The sequence below is a fragment of the Galeopterus variegatus genome, unplaced genomic scaffold (assembly GCF_000696425.1).
Source record: "Galeopterus variegatus unplaced genomic scaffold, G_variegatus-3.0.2 Scaffold1, whole genome shotgun sequence".
Taxonomy (NCBI): Eukaryota; Metazoa; Chordata; class Mammalia; order Dermoptera; family Cynocephalidae; genus Galeopterus; species Galeopterus variegatus.
This window is the reverse complement of record NW_007726112.1, coordinates 1,531,402-1,553,439: the sequence shown is the minus strand read 5'-3', so window position 1 is coordinate 1,553,439 and position 22,038 is coordinate 1,531,402. Positions and strand designations below refer to the sequence as shown.

The 22,038-nt window shown below is 33.0% G+C and overlaps 1 protein-coding gene across 2 annotated transcripts in view; it reads right to left on the bottom strand.

Annotated features, from left to right (window-relative positions):
* The window catches only part of KCNH7 (potassium voltage-gated channel, subfamily H (eag-related), member 7), a 504,650-nt gene that overhangs the window by 73,034 nt on the left and 409,578 nt on the right, over positions 1 to 22,038 (bottom strand). For both annotated transcript variants that reach the window (XM_008579962.1, XM_008580673.1), the window contains exons 8-9: positions 16,420 to 16,819; positions 6,657 to 6,856 (exon numbers count right to left, since the gene is read on the bottom strand). In XM_008579962.1, the coding sequence (XP_008578184.1) occupies positions 6,657 to 6,856; positions 16,420 to 16,819 (600 nt within the window). The remainder of the gene's footprint in view (positions 1 to 6,656; positions 6,857 to 16,419; positions 16,820 to 22,038) is intronic.

The window sequence follows — 22,038 nt, the reverse complement described above, 5'->3', positions numbered from 1 at the left end:
TTTTCCTAGCTTCCACACCTTGTGTTTCACAGAACAGAACTAGATGATGGCTAGAGATGGACTTCTATGATTCAAATGAAATAATTATACCTATGTGGAGTGAATCTATGGCTTATCTTCTGTGGTAGGTGTTCCTAACCACGGACATACTTTAGCTCAGTGTGGGTTGCAGAGCATACTGATCTAAGATTGTAGTAAAGGGGGCAGAATGAACTATGGCATATATAGACATCATTTAGCATAGCTCTGGAGTGTTAAAAATGCACCATTACAGGTGATAGACCCTCCTCCCCGATAAGGAAGGTTCTTATTAAATGGTCGGTCCCTAAGGTGAGTGTAGAGTTCTGCTGGGGGTGGCTCACCTGGCCAGTAGGAGCCCAAGATTCAAAGTAAAATAGGTTTGTTAGGCATAAAAGTTGTAATGCTTATATATTTTTCCCATCCATGCTCATCCACATGAATAGCAGTATGTCTAAACCAAGAAAAACAGCTAAAATATATCTAAACTTCTTGAGCTATAGCTGCCTATATGATAATTTGAGTTGGATGAACTATTTCTGCTTACTTTCACCCTTAAAAAAAATTAAGAAATCTGATATATTTGCTGGGACATTTATATATCCATTTATAATATAAATTTTTAGTCCACTGGATATGTCTTCCACTGAAGAAAATGTTGAGCTTTTATTTTGGGGGAAATTTTGGATGGTTTGATTCCATTAATTTCGAGAAATGCTAAGTTATTCCTGTATTCGAATTTAAAGAGACTTGAATCACATTTCCAAAGAATATTTTATAACTGAACTTTGATGATCTCTCGCTATGTTTTAATCATTGGCTTACCCTGTTGTGTGGATTATTAAGTGATCTGAAACTGAATTGAGTTTGAATTAGTCCTGTGTTCTTACCACTCCAAAGAAAAGATTTTGAAACCTTTAACGTAAGAAATTTTACTCTAGGGTCCTGCTTGAATAAGACCATTATTTTAACGAGTTAAAAAACAATTTGAGAAATCACTTCCAACTTCCTACTACTGTAAGAGGAACATTAGAAATAAACAGAGAAACTGAAGCACAGAAACGTGATCACTGCCATTGCATGATATTTGTACAATGAATATGTAAACCCCCAGGCCAGCTGTCATTATTTCCCTTGACTCAGGAACTGCTAAAGGTCAGGTCCCACAGCTGAAGAACTCACTCTGCACGGAAGCAGCATGATGCCAGCTGTAAATAAGTCGTTCTTGATGATGGTTGGAGACCAGGATGAAGTGACCATCATCACTTGTGAAAGATGACTGAACACGTATCATTTGTGACCTGAAAACACCAGATGCCTGTCTTATGCTTGATATTGTTCATGTCAGGGGGTTTCAGATGATATCTATTATTCTTGTGATATTTTGAGAACTTTAGGGTAAGTATCCCTGGCGTAAAACAAAAAGGGCAGGCGAACATTGCCCTTTGTTAAGCACCTATTGTTTAGATGCTGGCTATGGTAGTTAATCATAAGTGACAAGTTTGTGTGTTAATAGTAGACTCCTTGTCAGTGCAAAATTTTACTACCTACTCAGTTTGTGCAGAGCCAGCTAATTCCCATCAACAAATCAACATGCAGATGAAAACATCCTTTCAAGTGCATTGTGCAAAACTATTACTTTAATTCAACTCCTAAATAGAACTAGGTATTTACTTACAGAAAACCAAAACGTGTCACTAGTCCTGTGGATCATTATTATTTAAATGTAGGTTTTTTGCTAATCTTTATGCTCCCTTTTAAGTTGTAAAGGACTAGTTAGTTAAGAAGGCATCATATTTTTAATAATTTTATTATAGTTCTATGATATGCTGATCAGTCAAGATTTTTTCATTGACCATATTTGCCAATTTCAGTCATAAAGGATAATTAGTGAAAGGCAAGGGGAATAAAAACAATATGGTGAAGCCAAGACATGGTATTTTGTAAATATTGCTTTGATATTCATATTTTTTGATGGGGTTTATTGTCACAAGGATTGTTTTGATCTCAATTGCTGAATTAAATATAACTGAAAGAGCTAGCTCGCCATTGCATTTCACTATGGTGTGTCAAAACACTCCATGATCTGAATATGAAGGTCTGGCACAGATGAAGCCATTTAAATAAGTGTAGAGAATGGGTGTAAGAAAGTTTTTCATAGAGTTAGATTGCGAACGCAGAGATGAAGTCAGTGTTAGTAGGGGAGGCTACTCTGACAGATAATGAAGAAACTAGGAAAGAGTTGTGAGAGTAAAGGAAATCAAATTTTCATTAAAATGCTCCTTGGAAATCACATCAGTCCCCAGAAATAAGAATTTCTATTAAATAGTATTCCATTCTTTATTATTTTCTTTTCCACTTTGACTGGCTTTTTCTCATGGGTCCGTTACAAACGCATGCTATGTCACTGAAAACCCCACTGTGATTTCAAATATTTTTAGGCTACTAAACTGACTCTTAATTTAAATCTCCAAAAATTCTCTCCATCTTCAGCTCCACTCCTATCCTACACCTCTGCCTTCCTTAGGAATTATCTAGTCTCTGCTTGATCTAGGAGACTGGACAATGTAGTGCAAGTTCTGTCAAGTTTTCTTCCTTATCCCTGGAAACCAATGGCTTCATTCACCCTTTCTCTTTTCTTCCTTGCCTCTCTTTGAGAAAAAGTTACCTATCCTCCCTGCTGAAGATTTATCCTTCTTCCTTGGCTCTTATTTCAACAACTTTCTATGTTTGTCTTTTAAAGTTTCCTCCATTAATGCACCAGACTGAAAAATACTGTTATTTTCCTTTCTTCCTACCATAAATTAAACAAAGTTATTTCTGGATTATCTACTTCTGCCTTGTACTGTCCCTCATACTTGTCTGTACTCTTGTCCTTGTCTTTACCTGAAATGGTCTCCCTTGGCTCTCTGCCATCAACAGTTCTATCGCCCACCCAGTCCAGTGGTTTTTGAATAACACTCTAGCAGGAGCAGATGTTCCAGAAAGAAGGCTCAGAGGCTCACCCCAGGGAATGAGGGGTGGACAGCAGATGGGTTAGAAAGATAGGTTAGAATCTCCATCCTCAAGCAGAAAAGCCCCCATAATAATTGTTTGACACATTTAGCATATTTGAGTTCTGGTGAAAATGAGAAGTTTAATGAAATTGCAGAGAGGTTAAGTGACTTGTCCAAGATTAGTGGCAGATTGAGAGCTGGTGCTTGGGTCTTCTGAATCCCTATTCTGTATATATATATTTTTAATTATTCAGGCATTACTTTGTGGAGGTGGGGAATGGTATTTTTAGGTAAGGTATAAATTCTCAATTAACTGTTCATAAAGGATTTTCTTCCATGCCAGGATAATTTAAAATATGGAGTGGTTTCTGTCCTAAATAGTTTATTTCCCTCCATCAAGAATGATATTGGATCATGATTACTGGAGATTTTTCATTCAAGCCAGGCTTTTGTGCATGATGTGAGGCCTCTTAACTCTATACTGACATGGAAGATGATATTCGTGATCTTGGTAGTGTTGTAACTAAAACAATGTTGGCTAACCTCAGAAAGTTTCAGACTGCATCAGAAGACAGCTCTGATTTGGAGAAATTCCTTGAGATGCCATCAGTCCTACTCTGAGAAATTATTTCCTCATTTCTAACTAGTCAAATTTCTAGAAGTAGAAGAAAAAGGGTTTTCCAGAATTAACCTACACAAATCTCTTAGATAATACTTACATCTCCTAAGTCTGAAATCAGACTCAAAAAAACATGTTTCTTTCACTAGCTTGTCCTGGCTCTTTTCCTTTTGTACTCTGAATCATTTAGTTAAACTGAAAGGGAGTCCATAATGGTTCCCAGATGCTTTCAGTTCTGGAACATTCTGGTAATAGCTTTTTCATAAAAAGATGCAGGGAATAAGAAATATGGCTGTACTTTTTAGGTCCATTCTTTCCTATTTGTTGTGGTCTATCAAGCAATCAAATGTTTTAGGTCATAAATAATAATTTTAAGTCAATTAATACAGTGTAATTGGAAACCTTATACTTCATTTGGACATGGTTGAACAGTAAGAATGACCTGAAATGTTTCATGAGAAATTATATTTAAGGTTATAATTAAATGAAATAACATGAAATGCTGATGCAAAATACAAGTTTGATGTACTTTTATGTATCACAATACATAAATTTAAATTATTTTAAACCATACTAAATTACAATTTAGTTAGCAATAAACTAAGACAGATTTTAACATTGTGGTTTTAGAGGTAAAAAAAATTCACTTTGATTTTTTTTTTTACCTCCCATTGTCTACGAGTACAGTTGCTTTTCTCTAATCAACTTTGTTTTGCATATTGTGCTTAATAAGCAAGCATCTTCCATTTGCCGAGTTCTCAGAGTTATCTTGCACTTTGAGTTTTTACTCACTTTGCAGTCACAAGATGAGAAAAGTAGACACTGTGTACAAACAAGAAGTTCGTGCAAAGTCAAACTCTCAAAACCACATGCAAGACTCAGTGGCACATGGTTTAGAGCTCATACCCTCCAGGATCAAGTGATACAGGCATGCAGATGAGAGGAAAAAAAAGCACCTACATCATGAAAGTAGAAGATGATGAAAGAGAATGACATTTTCTTTATGACAATTATCTAATGCAAACCGTATACCCATACCTTTACCAGAATGGGGTAGAGGCAGAGAAGTGAATTTTTGTTTGGAGTAGGAAACTATATATATAAATATTATTTAAGGTCAAGTCATTGTTAAAGTTAAGGATTTCTGTTCTGTACTTGGCCTCTTCCAGCTTATCTTCCCCAGTTTCTTGCTTTGTACTTTCTCTGCTACATCATGCAAAAAAGATCAGCACTAACATTGGAAATCATTTAACAAGCTCTAAACCTGACAGATAACAAGGGTGTTCTCCACAATTTACACGAGAATTAAATTGGATATAAATACCTCCTGTTCTTACCGGTGGGTGTTGTGATTCCATTTATTAAGGTGTGAAGCAGACAAGAAAGAGATAAATCTTTCATAAGTACATTGTAAATAGGCAAGTGGTATATAAACCATATTCATAGGTAATAGAGTAAAACAATGAAAGGTAAATATTTGTCACAAAATAGACTCGCAAAAGAAAATGTCACAAAACTAGAGTTATATGGAGAAGGGACATAAAATAAATAATTGTTTTACTACTGTTGAAATAATCTGGCAGGATGGGACACCAAAACTGAGTGACACGTGTTTTGATTGAAAGTTCTTGACACTGCTTCAGCCAACCCAGCTGTAGAGATTTCCCAGTAGTTTCTGAATGCTGATACCTTTGTTAAATAATAATACTGATGAAAATATATAAAAATGATTAATGTGTAGGTGCTCTTTCTTGTGAGATTAAAGTGTTCCCTTGGGGAGATCAATTTATCAAATGATTTTTTCACAAGGAACTTTAGAATTAGAAATAACTCATGAAATTCAGCTACAGTTTTGTATAAAATGTGCTAATTTGATTACCTCTTTAAATTAAAATTTTTATAATGACGTGTCCTTACTTCTCAAATCAATGACACATAGCTATAATAAACTTATCCATATATAAATATGTCTTTCAAATTGAGCAATATTTACAATGCTTTCTGCACCATTACTGCTAATTTTGAACCTTTGTTTTTTGTTTTTTTTGTTAGAATATTACTGGTCAAACAAAAAATGTCAATCTAAATTCCGCAGGCTTATGTGAACAAAAATTGTATTAAGTAAATGTGAATGATGTAATTTCTGAAGAATTCTTAGAAACCCAATTCTATCTAGATAGGAAGGTACCATATTTTTATTCTTTTTTCTGTAGCTCTATGACATGTCATGGAATCTGAATTTGTGGTATAATTTATTTATCAGTCTCTACAGCCAAACTGTAAGGTAAAAGAATATAAGGCAATTCTAATAATAAATAGAGCTCTTTGGACCATGTTAATGGTATTTTGTTGATTTTTGAGCAGTGATGGGGGTGAGGGGGCTGTTTATGACAAGTGATTGTTGATGTTGAATTTGCTTAAAAGGTATGAAGGAATCCATATTTCCCCCTTGAAAGGAAAGATGCATTAAACCAGGTACAGTAAAAGGGCACATAATCAATTTTTTAAAATATAAAAAAAATTTGTTCTTAAAAGAAGCATGAGACTTCCTATCATAAAATGCCTATGACATATTTGATTTCCCTAACCTCTCCTACAAATTTTCAAAATGTCCTATCCTTCAAAGTGTGTTAACCTTTGATTTCTATTTGGGGATATCATAATTATTACTGTTTACTTATACATGGATCTGACTATTTTTTTGGGTGATGGCAACCAGGTATGCAGTGAAAGCCCAAGTCCCAGCTAAAGCAATGCTCTTTCTAACCAGAAGTGGGAACTCTACTATATACAGTTATATCAGTTTGCATCATGTTATAATGCCTTTGCCACACAGTATAACTAGATATAGCACCATGCAATGCCATGAATTGAGAATGAGAGACTATCTCCAGGGGAGAAAATAAACATCTGAGAGAAGAAAACAAAAGCAAGGAGTTAAAAGCTGGTGAGACTGGATTTACCATTTTGACTATAGCTATAATGCCTGTGGCATTTCCTTTTTGGAAAACAGAAATACATACCATGTTCATATCAATGCCATTGGTGTAAGTCCATGCATGCTGGAAATATTCTTCAAGCCGCTGCCTCAGAGGATTGGGGATTTGGTGAAAGCGAATGAACTCTTTTACTCGCAGCATCTGCATGTGGTACCTGGCAGTTCCCGAGTATAGTCTTTGGATAATTGCAGACACATTCCCAAAAATGCTTGCATACATTAGTGCTGAATTGGATAAAAAACAAAGTTATGGCGGAACACTGGATTTGGGCATATTATGTCAAAATATCAAGTATGTAGATTTTGACAATCTCAATCCAGTGGTGAGGATTTATCACTGGCCCATGAGGAAAAAAGAAGTTAAACTAATAATGCTTTAAATTTTATAATTTTAATGATAAAGCTGGAGGAAAAGTCCCCAAATTCATCATGAATACTAAAGTAAAAATTCAGATTGTTTATAATATCAGCTTGTAACAAGGAGTGGACTAAAGATAAAATGCATTCAGAATACACCATTTTGTTTGTAATAAGAAGGTATGTCATGGATCACCATAAATGTTTTCTTGGAAAAATTCTCATGAGACAAAAACATCTTTAAGAGATTCTAATACACTTCTGAATTGGAGTTAACATATTCATTTTTAAATTATGACATCTCTGCCTCTCATTCTCAAATCTAACCTTGTAGCAATACTAATCTACTATAAATATTAAGATTATTTTCAATTTACTGGATTTGCTAAGGGATAATCATTTGTTTTAAGGAAGCCATAGTTTCCTTAGAGTGTTAATTTGTATACAATTTTCAATTATTTTCAATTCATTTTTATAGTACAGTTGCATAAGAAACATATCTCTGGCTTGGAAAATGCACCTAGTTTTACTTTTGTAGGGAAAAATAGAAAACATTTTTGTTCTTTCATCAATGGGGGAAAAACTGCTGTGACATCTCTTGCTATATAGTTAATACTTAGGTAGAATATCCTTATTAGTGCTTCTTGTGCTAAATCTTTATGATTTAAAATAAGCTCTTTTAGGGTTTTTAAAATTTGTATCCAGTTTCTAATAGTTCTAAAAAGACATTCTATACTCTGTATAGAAAGAAAGTCACATTATGGAATATGGTCTGTGTATAGATCTTCCTGCATCTGTCAGAAACTTAGGGAGGAGGTAGCATATGTTTGAGATACTAAAACAGCAATATATGAAGCAGATGGGGTAAGGAACAAGATCAACAACAAAAACAAAACTGCTTGAAGTGTTAGATTAAACTATATTCAATCAACACAATTTTTTCTCAGACACATTTTACAAACAATTGCCTCTCTACATCACTTAATCATTTTAGAAGTAGATTTTGACCAGATTCAGGCTTCATTTAAACTAATGTTTTCCTGGGCATATGATTTCTTTTTCATCCCATCTTGTTCACTTATCTTATCATCTTATCTTATCTTATCATATCGTATCTTTTCCTATTGTATGTCAATGTTTATCTTATCTTGCCTTATTTTATCTTATCTCTTCATGCTTTGTTATCATCGTCCTTGTTTACCATAAAAGTCCCAAGTAAGAGAATGACCAGGGAAAAAGGTGGCCCTTTGTTTTTACCTATTTAAGGGAATGAACTAAGGACATGTGATGGTTAACTTTATGTCAACTTTACTGGGCCACAGAATGCCCAGATATTTGTTTAAACATTATTTCTGGGTGTTTCTGTGAGGCTGTTCCTAGATGAGATTAACATTTGAATCAGCAGACAAATAAAGCAGATGTCCTCCCCACTGTGGATGCACCTCATTCAATCCACTAAAGGCCTGTATACAACAAAAAGGTGAAGTAAAGGGAAACTCCCTCTCTCTCTTTTTGGGCTGGGACATCAGTCTTCTCCTATGTTTGGGCTTGGAATGAAACCATGTCATTGGCTCTCCTGGGTCTTCAGCTTGCCAACTATAGATCTTGGGATGTCTCAGCTTCTATAATAACAGTGTAAGCAAATTCCTTATAATAAATCTCTTTATATCTATGTCTAATATCTGTTCATCTATTATATCTTTCTATCTATCTATCTATCTATCTATCTATCTGTCTGTCTGTCTGTCTGTCTGTCTGTCTGTCTGTCTATCTATCTATCTATCTATCATCTAATTTATAGGTTATACTTCCCTGGAAATCCAGACTAACACAAGAGATCTGTAGTGAGGCTGAATTGGCATATGTAAGAGACATTAATTCTCTGTAAGGTAGAACAGCTATTTAGTTTGTATTTTTCCACCAGAAAAAGAGGTGGTCTTAAATTGTTTCTAATTTGAGTATGTGGATAGTTCATTAAGAAGGGAGTTAGCAATATTTGCCAGAAACTGATTCCTGTGATCCAAGGAGATTCATATGAGAAATAGATGTTGCTCATCCTAAGTGTAGTGATGGAAATTTTATGTGTGCTGTTATGTTTCCAAAGTACCTATCTCATGCTCAGGAAATAGATTTAATCTGAGGGCCCATAATTGACATGATCAATGCTGGTCATTTTACTTAAACCACATAACTATAAGAAAAGAAAGATCAGGAAACAATTCTTATTTAGTTTTTAATAAATACTGTGGTTTTATCTCTGTAATACCATCAAAATGAACCAAAATGTTAGTGTGGGTTATAAACAGGCTCATTTCCCACTCACTGTAAAGATATAAAAATCTAGATTACAAGTACATACTTGAATACATACATCACTGACCAATTGAAATATTTCTCTTAAGAAATTCTATGCTTACGACTTTTTGAATTACAATGAAGATGACTTTTTCCCCTATTTTTTAAGGAAGCAAATGGAGCTAAATGTAAGCTAGAGGGAAGAACAAAATGATTATATCTTGTATACATCATTTAGTTAATTCCCAACTGGCATAAAATATCAGTCACAAGCAAGTTGGCAGACCATTGACATGTAGGCATTTCTCTCCTCAATTCAATATTTTATTTAGCTCTCCTTAATAGGGAGCTCTTATTTCATCAAAATGCTTTGCTTTAGGTTTAGGTGTTATAGAAATAAAACAGGTATATTTTAAAACTTCCTTCATCATACCACACCTGAAATCTGATATGACAACCAAACAAATAAATTTGGTTGATCAGTGGGTATTTATTAGTTGAAACACACTGTTAGAACAAATACACTTTTCTTTTCTTTTTTTTTTTTTTTGTCTTTTGTCTTTTTCCATGTCCGGCAACGGATCGCAACCCTCAGTGTTGCCCCCGTACCGGACCAGGGACTGGCAACGGGATCGCAACCCTCGGCGTTGCTCCCGCGCCTCGCTCAGCCAGTGAGCGGGAACCGGTCTGTATGTGGGATCCGAACCCTCGGGCGGGAGCGCCACCGCGCTTCCCAAGCGGCGCACTATCCAGTGCACCACCGGGCCGGCCCTACACTTTGCTTTTCTATCTACTACACAAATTAAAATAAATTATAACTTAAAAAATAAATGTTATTGATGTGTAATTTAGATATACTAAAATGAATTTGTTTTAAGTGTATACAAGAAGTTTAATTAGTTTTGACAAATGTATACACCTCTGTAAACAAAACCAAGATGTAGAACATTTCCATCATCCCCAAAATTTCTTTGTGTCCCTTGGCTGCCTGTGACCCTCACTTCAGTCCTCAGACAACCACAGAGCTCCTTTAAGTCATTACAGATTAGTTTGCAGTTTCTAGGATTTCATGTAAATGGAATCATAATGTACACACATTCATTTGTGTCTGATTTCTTTTGCTCAGCACAATGCTTCTGAGAATCATTCTGTTGTGTGTATCAATAATTTAATTTCATGTTTTTTTAATTGCTGGATTGATTTGCATCATATGGCTATACAACATTTTATCCCTTCTGTTGATGGAAACCTCACTATTTCTAGTTTCTGGCTATTATGAATAAAACTGCCATGGACATTTGTATACAAGTATTTATGTGGGTACATATTTTCATTTCCCTTTTAAATGCCCAAGAGTAAAATTGCTGAGCTGTGTGGTATGTTTAACTTTATATGAAACTGCCAAACTATTTCCTAAAGTTATATCATTTTATATTCTCATCAGCAGTGTATGAGAATATCAGTTGTTCCACATCCTAACATTTGGTATTGTCAGTCTTTAATTTTAACCATTGTAATATGTGTGTAAAATCACATAAGGGTTTTACTTTACGTTTCCCTGATGACTAATAGCATTTTTTCATGTATTTACTGGTCATTCATATATCTCCTTTTGTGAAATGTCTGTTCAAATATTTTGCTCATTTTTAATTTAAGTTGTCTTCTTATTACGGACTTGTAAGTATTCTTGGTATAGTCTGTATATAAGTTCTTTTTTAGATCTATGTATTGAGAATATTTTCTTCCAGTCTATCATCTGTTCATTCCTTTTCTTAAAAATGTCTTTTAAAGAAGAGAAATTATTAATTTGAAAAAATCCAACTTATCAATTTTTATTTTATGTCTCAGGATTATTTTTTGTTAGTTTTAGTTTTGGTAATTTGTGTTATTCAAATAATTTTTTCTATTTCATCTAAATTGTCAAATTTATTGTCATAAAGCCATAACGTTTTTTTATTATCCATTTAATGTTGTAGGATTTGTAGTAATGCCTTTTGTTTCATACAGGACGTTAGTAACTTATGTCTTCTCTCTTCATTCTAGTTGGAGGTTTGTCAATTTTATTGATCTTTTAAATAACTGGAATTTACTTCCATTAACTTTCTCCATTGTTGATTTTTTATTTTATTAACTTCCGCTCATATTTCTATTATTTATTTCCTTCTACTTATATTAGGTTTAATTTGCTTGACTTTTACTAGCTTCTTAAGATAGAGGCCTTGATCCTTGATTTTAGATTTTTTTTAAAAATAAAAACACTTACAGCTATAAATTTCTCTTTAAACATTATTTTAGCTGCCTCCTGCAAATTTTGATTCATTTTATTTTCATTTTCATTATGGTAAAAAATGTTTTCTAATTTTACATGTGATTTCTTCTTTTTACCGTGAATTATTTGCAAGTGTGTTACTTAATTTTCAAATATTTGGGGACTTTATAGATTTCTTTTCTTTCTTTCTTTCTTTCTTTTTCCTTCCTTCCTTCCTTCCTTCCTTCCTTCCTTCCTTCCTTCCTTCCTTCCTTCCGTCCTCTTTCTTTCCTCTTCCCTCTCCTCTCCCCCTCCCCTTCTCCTCCTCCACGTCCCCTGCCTCTCCATCCCCCCTTCTCACAGCCCTCCCCTGTCTCCTTCTCCTGTTACTAATATCTGGTTTCTCTGTGGTCAGAGAAGTACTCTGTATGATTTCATTTGTTTTAAATTTGTTGAGACTTGTTTTGTGGCCCAGCATATGGTCTGTCTTAGAAAAGAATGTGCATTCTGCTGGTGTTCCACAATTGCTGATACGTCAAGGTTAGCTGATAGCATTATTTGTCTTCTAGGTCTTTACTGGGTTTTTCTGTCTATATATTCTATAAATCTCTGAGAGAGGAGTGTTGAAATTGCAAACTCTAATTGTGAGTTTGTCTTGTGAATTCATCTATTTCTCCTTTCAGTTCTGTCAGTTTTTGCTTCTTATAATTTAAAGCTTTGTAATTGAGTGCAGACACATTTAGAATTGCTGTGTTTATCTATTTTATCTCTGGTAATAGTGCTTGTCCTGAAGTCTTCTCTGCCTGAAGTTAATACTGCTCTTCAGATTTCCTCATGATTAATGTTTGTATGAACATATCATTCCATTTTTTTCTTTTACCTGTGTCTTATATTTTAAGTGTGTTTTCTTTAGACAGTATATGGTTTGGCCTTGTTTTTTAAAGCACTGTCTGACAATTTCTGCATTTCAATGAGAGTGTTTCGATCATTTACCTGTAATGTAATTTTTGATATGGCTGGGTTTAAATCTACCAACTTGCTATTTGTTTTCTACATGTTCCTTTTTTCTTATTTCCTGCTATCTTTTGAATTTATTATTTTTTATTATTCCATTTTGTCCTGGCTATTGACTTGTTAGCTATAGTTGTAGGATTTACAATATGCATTTTTAGTTTGTCATCATCTACCTTAAGATAATACTACTTCATTTATGAAGTAGGAACCTTACAACAATATACTTCATTTTTCCCTTCCCATTTTTTTGTTATCATTGTTATACTTTCTACTTCTACATATGGTATAAAACCTGCAAATGATTAACATTATTTTTGTTTTAAGTAGTTCATTTTTTTGAAGACATTTAAAAATAAAAAAAAATCTTTAAAATTTACTCACTTATTCACTATTTCTGGTTCATTTCTTTGTATTGATTTGAATTTTAATCTGATCTCATTTTTCTTTTACTGGAGAACTTTATAATTTTTAATAGTCTGCTCATGGTGAGTCATGTCAGGTTTTGTTTGTCATTTTTAAATGATAGTTTAATTAAGCATGGATTTTTGTCTTGGCATATTTTATTTTTCTTTCAGCAAGTTAAATATTTTTTTCCACTCTGTTCTGGCTTCCATCATTTCTAATAAGAAATCTTTTATCAATCTTATGTTTTTCCTCAGTACATAATGTGTCTTTTCTAGCTGCTTTTAAGATTTTCTCTTTATTACTAGTTTTCAGTAATTTGATTATGATATGTCTTGGTGTATTTTATTTATGTTTTATCTGTTTGAGATTTCTTGAAAATTCCAGCACTTTAGCCTCCATGACCTCTATTTCTCAACTCAGTGCGACTGCTGTGGTCTGCTTAGGTTGTCTCTACTTCTACTGTTCACTGTGGTCTGGAAAGTGCCTCCAGGCAGAAATCCAAGGATATCATGGGGCCTGTCTTTTTTTGTTTTTACGCTCTCAGGAGTCAAACTCCCCAACTTGTTTTCTAATGTCTGAAAACAATTGCCTATTTATTTTGTTCAGTTTTATTTTTTTAATTTGTTTGTTTTATTTGTTTTTAATAGGGGGAAGGTAAGGTTATAATGTACCCACCATGACTGGAAGCAGAACTCCAGTAACTTTTTTATGTGCTAGAAAAACAAAAAAATTTCCCAAGATGTTTGTCAAGCAGGTCAGATATGAAATACGTTTGCCTTTATTTTACTGATTTATGTATATTTTAAATTAAATATGTAGATTATAATTATATTTTTAATATTTGAATAAAGATGCAAACTTATGTTATATATTAGAATATATAAGTATATGATCATAAACATATTTACTCTTATTTAATGACTTAAATTTCCTTTGGTTTTTCACTTTGAATTGTACACACTTTCAAAATTAATTCTCTGATCACTGTTCTCTGTATACATACAGCAATACAATTAGTAACTGTCTTTGCAAATAGCAGCTTGAAAAATTATTTATAGGCACCTGAGTTATTTGTATTTAGTTAGATGATAATTTTTAATGTTTTATTTTTAATTTATTTGAATTATATTTTGTAAGATGAATGGTTAGTTGCCTTGTTTTCTATGACTTGTCTTCAAATTTTTCTTTTAAAATAAAGATTAGATTTAAAGAATCTAATGATAAGAAATTTCTGATAACCACTATAGTTGTAATTAGCACATATACAATATTTTACATGACATTTTTAGATACTGTATTTTATTTTTAAGTATAAGTAAAGCCACTTATAGGTCTGAGGAGTACATGCTTAGTCTATAAATGTAGCAAACAGAAAAAATCAAAATACTTTCTAATATAGTTGGACCTAACTAGAAATATCATGCACAGAACCCATAAACATTAAATGGCTAAGCAAATTTCAGGGGCATTCTTATTATTGCTAAGTGTCAAGTCTTAATTTTACCTTTTTTCTTTATTTATGGCATAATAGGTCATGATAGAGTTTCTGTATAAATACCTATAAACTTTTTCCTGTGTGATATTAAGCTTTACATAATGTCATTTTGATTAAGTTTTATAGAACCAAGTCTTTTATTCTTTTTGGGTTTTTTTTTTGTCCTTTTTTGAGACCGGCCGCACCATGCTCAGCCAGTGAGTGCTGTGAGCGGACCGGTCATCCCTATATAGGATCCGAACCCGTGGCGGGAGAGCTGCTGCGCTCCCAGCACCGCACTGTCCCGAGTGTGCCACGGGCTGGGCCCCATGTCTTTTATTCTAATAAATGATGGAATGTGGGTGTATCTTAGTATATTTGACTACAGTGTTTTGTCTTAAAACATGAAATTCTACTATGGGAAACACGTATTCTTCTAAAGGAGCTATAGAAATAGTCATGTGCTGTATGTAAAAAGAGAAAGTGAAAGAAAGAAAGGAGGAAAGAAAGAAAGTTGAAATAATTTTCAGATTAAGGGGTTCAAGATCAGGTGTACAGAAAGTAAAGAACTAAGCTTTCTTCAATTTAAAATAATTCCTGTGATAAACAGCACTATGTATTTCGCTTAAACCTCACAAGTGGTGAGGATTACTAAGTGTTGAACTGGCTAAACTTCAGTACTGCAGTGCATATTTAAAACTTTCTTGAAAATTCTGTTTCAAAATACAGGTTTTTTTTTTTAAGGCATATATATATATTTTCTATATAAACATTTAATCAAGAACAAACTTTTTTTCCTTTCCTTATTTGCTACCTATGTTACTAGAGTTGATATTCACTATTAAGAATTTACTAGTACTTGTGATCATGAAATGGTTGGGACTGTGTTTACTCTGAGAGATTCAGTGTCCCTGTAATGAATATTTCTATTTTTTCCAACAGGTGCTACTTCCATTTCTTCTGGGTATGATAATACTTCTGTGTTTGTAGCCAAAATTTGGACTGAATTTGTAGAATGTCTTAAAAATGAAAAGTACATTTTATATAAAATAGACAATAAACTGAGTGAATCTAAGTTTCATAAATAGGGCTTACCTAAGCACATCATTAGTCCAAATCTTTACATTTAAAAATCAACTATCAGAATCTGTTTTCAGCTTTTCATGCAATCTAAGGATGATGTTCTTTTTGAAGCTTAAAAAAATCCAGCATGCTTTTGCCAATTGGTGCAGGTTACCTTTAGTATGTTCACAGTGTGTGATTTTTTTTTTTTAAATTAACATTAAAGCACCTTCACTTTAACACATTTTTTTTTATTTATTTAAAAGGAAATACATTATAAATGGTGCTCATGACATTAACCCATTATAGGGTAAAGGGCAATTACTTAGATCTTGGCATAATGTCACAAGAAAAGGAATTTTTAGTCAATGACAAAAAAAAACACAGTAAGTGAATATATACGTATAAGTATGTATGTATGTTGTATACATATACATATATAAAATATTAGCTTACATTATAATTGTAGTGGTGATTATATTTGTATATGCTATACGTGTTTTTATTTATATCTGTCTGCTTATCCATCTACCTATTATCTATTTTTGTATACCTATAGTATGTAATATAAGCTAATATTTCACATTCTAAGCTGGTCTCAGCTTCAAACAGAAAATAACCATTGGTAATAAATTAAAGACACCTTTTTTTATAGCAGTAAAAGTGAACTGCAAGTTTCAGTTCCTGAATCCCAAGACCTATGTCACTCCAATTTCATGCTCACGGTTTCCTGAGGTCTGGAAAGACCTTTAGGTATCTCCACTTCACAGAGAAAATCAGATATTTGATAGAATATAGTCTCCATATATGTAATGTTATTATTTACACAATTTTTCTATAATTTTTTTCTTTGCCTTTCTCTAAATGTTTTAGGGTTACCAGTTTCATTGGTATTATTTTATCCTAATAGATAACAAAAAAAAATCTACTTACAGCCAATCAACATGACACAAATTGAAAAGATTTTCTCCGAATTGGTGTTTGGAGACACATTTCCGAATCCTACACTGGTTAAACTGCTGAAGGTAAAATAAAGTGCGGTGACGTATTTGTCTTTAATGGATGGTCCAGAACTTGAGTCACTATCATTGTAACGTTTCCCAATTTGTTGTCCTAAGGAATCCAGCCATCCGATTTTGTCAGTCAGATACGGCCTTTCTACATTCCCAATTGCATACCAAATGCAAGCCAGCCAGTGAGCAATCAGGGCGAATATGCACATTAAGAGCATGAGAACAGCAGCCCCATATTCTGAATATCGATCCAGTTTCCTGGCCACTCGCACAAGACGAAGGAGTCGAGCAGTCTTCAAAAGACCAATTAATGTTGTTGTCTGTGGAAATAAATGTGCATGGTCAGAAACACTAAACAATTCAAAGTATGTTCATAGAAAACAAAGTAGGCAGAAACAGTTTAAAACAGTATGGTAGCGTTAAGGATAACTGTAGATTTGAAATAAGTATTAAGGTTAGTTCTTTTAAAAAAACATCACTGCTTTGGAAATTACTCTGAAAGAGTATGGTGCGTTAATTCAGTATCTTGGCATGCAAGAACTATGAGACAGAATCTGCCTTGTTTTATGTTCTAATTAAGTGCCTGGCACATAATACACACTTAGTAATGCATTCATTCACCAACAAACATTCCAGTCTATTACTGTGTGTCTACCAAGTGCCACACACTGGGATTATAGTGTTGAACAAACAGACAAGGTCACTTTTCTACTAGAGAGACTGTTATTGAATAGACAAAGTATCTTCTCTAATAAAGAGGAAACAAAGCCTGCTGTCTATTGGGGAGAGAAAGATATTTTAATAACAAACAAATAATGAGATAATTTCAGGGAGTGAAAAGTGTGATGATGATATTACACAGAGGAATATGACAGAGGATATTTGGGAGCATGGGTTGGGTAGAGACCAATTTAGAAAGGAAGGTCAAGAAAGGCTTGTCTGAAGAGCTGATGTTTTAGCTGAGAAAGACCTGAATAATGAGAACAAACCATTCAAGCTTCCTCTTCCCATAACTGTGGGAAAACTTACTGGATGATTGTATGCGTGAATTATGCATTGTATCTAAATGCATTTTTTTCTTCCCAATTGTGTTAAATTGATAACTTGCTTCTTAATATCCCAAGTGATACTACAATTGTTTTTGTTTTGGGGTATGATATGTGTAACTAGTTGCATGATTAGTACTGACCAGGTATCTAATGATAGGATAGTTTTATATAATAACAGGATACTTAACTGGTTGTTTGGACTTGAAATCTGATAAGTACAAATTACAAGTTCATTTCTTAGGTTTCCTAAATAATGCCAACTATAAGTACTATATAATTCACAGGGCGTATAATTATTCCATAGTTATATGGTGTTTACCAGTCAATTATTGAGTCATTTTATCTGTTCATTGTTGGTGTTTATTTCACAAAGTACATCCAACTGCTTTAAGAACACATATCTTAAAGGAAGAAATAGCACAACGAATAACTATGACCTTATAGCTATTAATATTGACTTGGTGAAAAAAGACCACTAAAATATCAATGAAAAATTTTTCATTAAAATGTTGTGCAAGTTTTCTAGCTTTTTTTTTTTCCTTTTGCCATAGTGGCCACAAGGGAAAGGTGATCCCTCAATCACCCCTGAATTCTTTTCTGTTATAATTGGAACCCTCTAAAAGTGAGAGGAGCTTGTGTAGTTGGAATGTGCTTATAATAATTGGACTCTGATCTTTGCTGATTTGGGGATGTGTAGAGAGGTGAGTCTTCTTTGTTTCCAGTGCTGAGTTATTATTTTTCAGAGTGCAGTGGAGGAGATAGTTTTTTTTCTTTACATATTTTTAAAAGCACATCTCTTCTCAATGAATGAATGGAAGGTTTAAGTTAGTATTAGGTAGTTCCCTGGGAGAACAAACTTTCCATTATGTGTATTATCAATATTTTAGTTTAGCAGTTATGTGCTAGGACTTTGGAAGAAACTTATTTTTGATTCTGCCTCCGTACCAATGTGTCACTTTGGACAAGTTATTTGTTTAATCTCAAGCTTCAAGTTTTTCATCTGTGAATGGGAATAATAATGCCTACCTTACGTGGTTGTAAATAATACCCCGTAAATGGTAGCTCTTCATGCTTTTATTTAAACATCTCTTACACTTTGGTTTCCATTAGGAAGTAGGAAATCTGTGTTGTGAAATGGGTTGATAGAATTTCCACACTTTCAAATTCATTACTTAGGCATCTAGAATAGCAAGTAGAGGCCTTTCAACATTGGCCTTGCAGCCCCACAGGAAATATTATGACTTCAGAGGACAAGAACTTCATCTAAGTGTACTGACTGCTCAGACTCTGGTAACAGGAATAACCCTGGTTCAAAGTTTTGTTTCTACACAGCTCAGGGTCCTGTGTTAATTTTACTTCCTAATTCTTCTACCTGTTTAGTTGTGTTGACAAATCAGAACTATTTGAAGATTATTACTCAAATCTTATTGTTTTGGGAACAAAATTTCTCTCTGAGCCTCAAAATAAATGATATATAATACAAATTCTCCAGGTAGCTGGTTAAATGAAGTGAAAACTTCAAATGAGCTGTTTTTATAACAGTTGTGATAATAAATACTAATGACTCTTCTGGCTATAAGATGGTGTAGTAAAAATGATGTTATGACGAGAGAAAGAATCTGCTCGGCATGCTTCCCCTTTCTCCCTCCCCTCAAAGAAACCTCTGATGTGTCTTCTAGGATTATATCAAAATGAAGATAAAATCTACATGACCGTAAATTCTCTAAGTATTTAAATCAACATAACTTACATAATACAACACAAGTGACATCTTTTCTGGGGAAAAAAAAAGCCTGAGAAATACGGTACATGATGAAGTCTCAAACAATTGACATTATTAATACAAAATAATTGCTGAAGTACTAAGAGAGACAGCGACAGAGAGAGAGAGAGAGAGAGAGAGAGAGAGAGAGAGAGAAGAGGGAGAGACTACTAAACAATTGTTATATCTCAGTTACATAAGGATGAGTGAATATTGATTTTAACAGTGAAAGCCATTCTCTTGTGATTCTGTAACATGTAAGCAAGCATAACCACACATGCTAGTTTGACAATGTAACAAATGTTTTGGCCACATATCTATTGTTTTTGAGTTGCTACTAACGCATCTGGGCATTGTTCATTAGCTACAGCTGTGTACAGCACATATACATAATAACTCTTTCTTTTTCTTCTTCTTTAAATATGTCTTGAAAGATTTAAGGTGTATCGCCCCAGATTACGGAATGGAGAGAAGAGATTGAACCAAAATCTCAGAAAGTAGACTAAAGAATTATCACTTTCTTTTTGGTGATTTGTTGGGGACTATGAGTCCCCATTATTTAGTTCAATGGACTATTTTTCTATGACCTGCAAGTGAAGAATGGGACCGACAACTACCTTATAATATTGTGTTAACATCAGAATTAAGCAGGATTGTTTTCAGAATGCATGCTATCTTGCAGCATATGTAATTTCATGTAATACCCAAACATATTATGGAAATCTATCTTTTTGGTTTTTAAATTATTGAAAATATCATCAATGAAATTATTCATAAACTCATTCACAACAATTTAAAAAACAGTAGAGGTAAAAACTTTTATACTTTATTTTGTGGAATTTTCACTGGTATTAGAAAAATATTGTTTGCTTATTATTACTCTTGGTAAAGACTAAAAACAGCAGAAAAGCTCACTTAGATAGTAAAGTGTGGTCATTTTAAACACAAAATAATAATAAATAAGATATAAAAAGAGGTGAGTCATTTTGCAGTAGATTGAAGCAAAGTACTTTGTTTTCTAGCCCTACCTAGGAGCAATAGCAAAGGCAATGTAAAGACTAACAAGTCAAGTACCAGTACCCACACTATTTCATGACTCAACTCATTTGTGATTGAATGTTATTTCAAATTCTTTTTGCCAGAATGTCACAGTAAAGAAAATCTACTTTTTTAATATTTTAATTTTTAATGCAATTTTGTAGGGTTTTTTTTTTTTTTTTTTTTACTTAAAATGCTTCTTCTTCCAGAAATTCATTCATATTTCTGGATGGCTAATGAATATGATCCAATTTCATAAACTTAAAATTTATCCATATCCACAGTTTTTTGAAGCCCTAGATACCTACTTTTATCGAGGTGGAGATTAGTTTCCTTTATTAAATATATAACTTGCTTAACAAAACTTTATATATATATATATATTCTAAACAATTTTAGTTTTATAAATATGTTAAACACTAGACCAGGACTCAAGAAGACTTTAAGAAGATTATATGATTTTTTTTCTTTTTTTTTGTCTTGACATTTTGCAATGGATCAGGCAATATTCTCTCAATGCCAGTGGCATTCTCTTTGAAAGCCTGAAATTAGAATAGGCAATTTCTTGTCTGTATTAAACAACTCTCTACTTAGGAATAAATTTATTTAAATTTTACAGTGAAACTGAGAAAGTTTCACCAATAAGAGAACATCTTATGTTCAAAAATTAAAAAACAATTTTTGAAAAATAATTCTACTTTATTTTTAGTAAGCATTTCAATAATCTTATATTTAAAATACCTTATTTCAGAGGCTTACTCTCTAAAACCTCTGCCTGCAGGTAAGATATACAATTATTCTTTTATAAATGATGAAATATAGGTATGTGATCTTTAATTTCATTTACAGGGTTGATAGAATGAATCATCATTGAAACTTTCTACTTAATCTATCATTCTGTCCTGTTTGTCAAGAAATATTTGAGTACAAGTGGGGAAATGCTAACACTTAGCAAGTAATAAATTTTATGACTCCACACTCATGTTTTGCTTTCGATTCCATTTTAGCTAATTCCCTTTTAGCTCTGGGACTTATATACATCATTCAATGAATTACTTACCCAATAAAACTCAATAGTACAAAAACTAGTTTCTAGTCCTTTGTTCAGCTTGAGTCATAATATTTCAATATTTCTAAGGACACATTCACTATTACAATCAAAGAGTATATTTTGAATGTGTATAACACATTGGGGAATTAACTAGCTTGTCATTTTTCACGTCAAACCTCACAAATTCTTTTATAAGGTATTGCTTTTAAAGAGGAGATTTTACAACTTCACGAGGAAATTCATTCCAATATTAAATAACTTTTACTACTGAAACACTTTATATTTATTTTATTTTATAATTAACATTTTATTTTACAGCAATTCAAATTTACTTTTTCTTTCTTTGTGGTAACATGGAAAATTGGTCATCAAATGATTCTAAACAGTAGTAAGAAAATGTTACAGCAAATAAATAGCTATGAGTGTTTTATTTTTAAAATGGGAATTCAACTTGTCCTGAGAAATATTTAAGCAAAAATTGTACCTTATGCCATCTCTAGCAAAATGTAGTCAATCACATAAATGATAACTAAATAATTAACTTAAAGCAAAATAACTGATTCATTGAAGATCTTGTATCTCCCACTTGTCATGTCACATATTTTTGGAGGCATAATCAAGAGCTCCCAAAACAAGCCA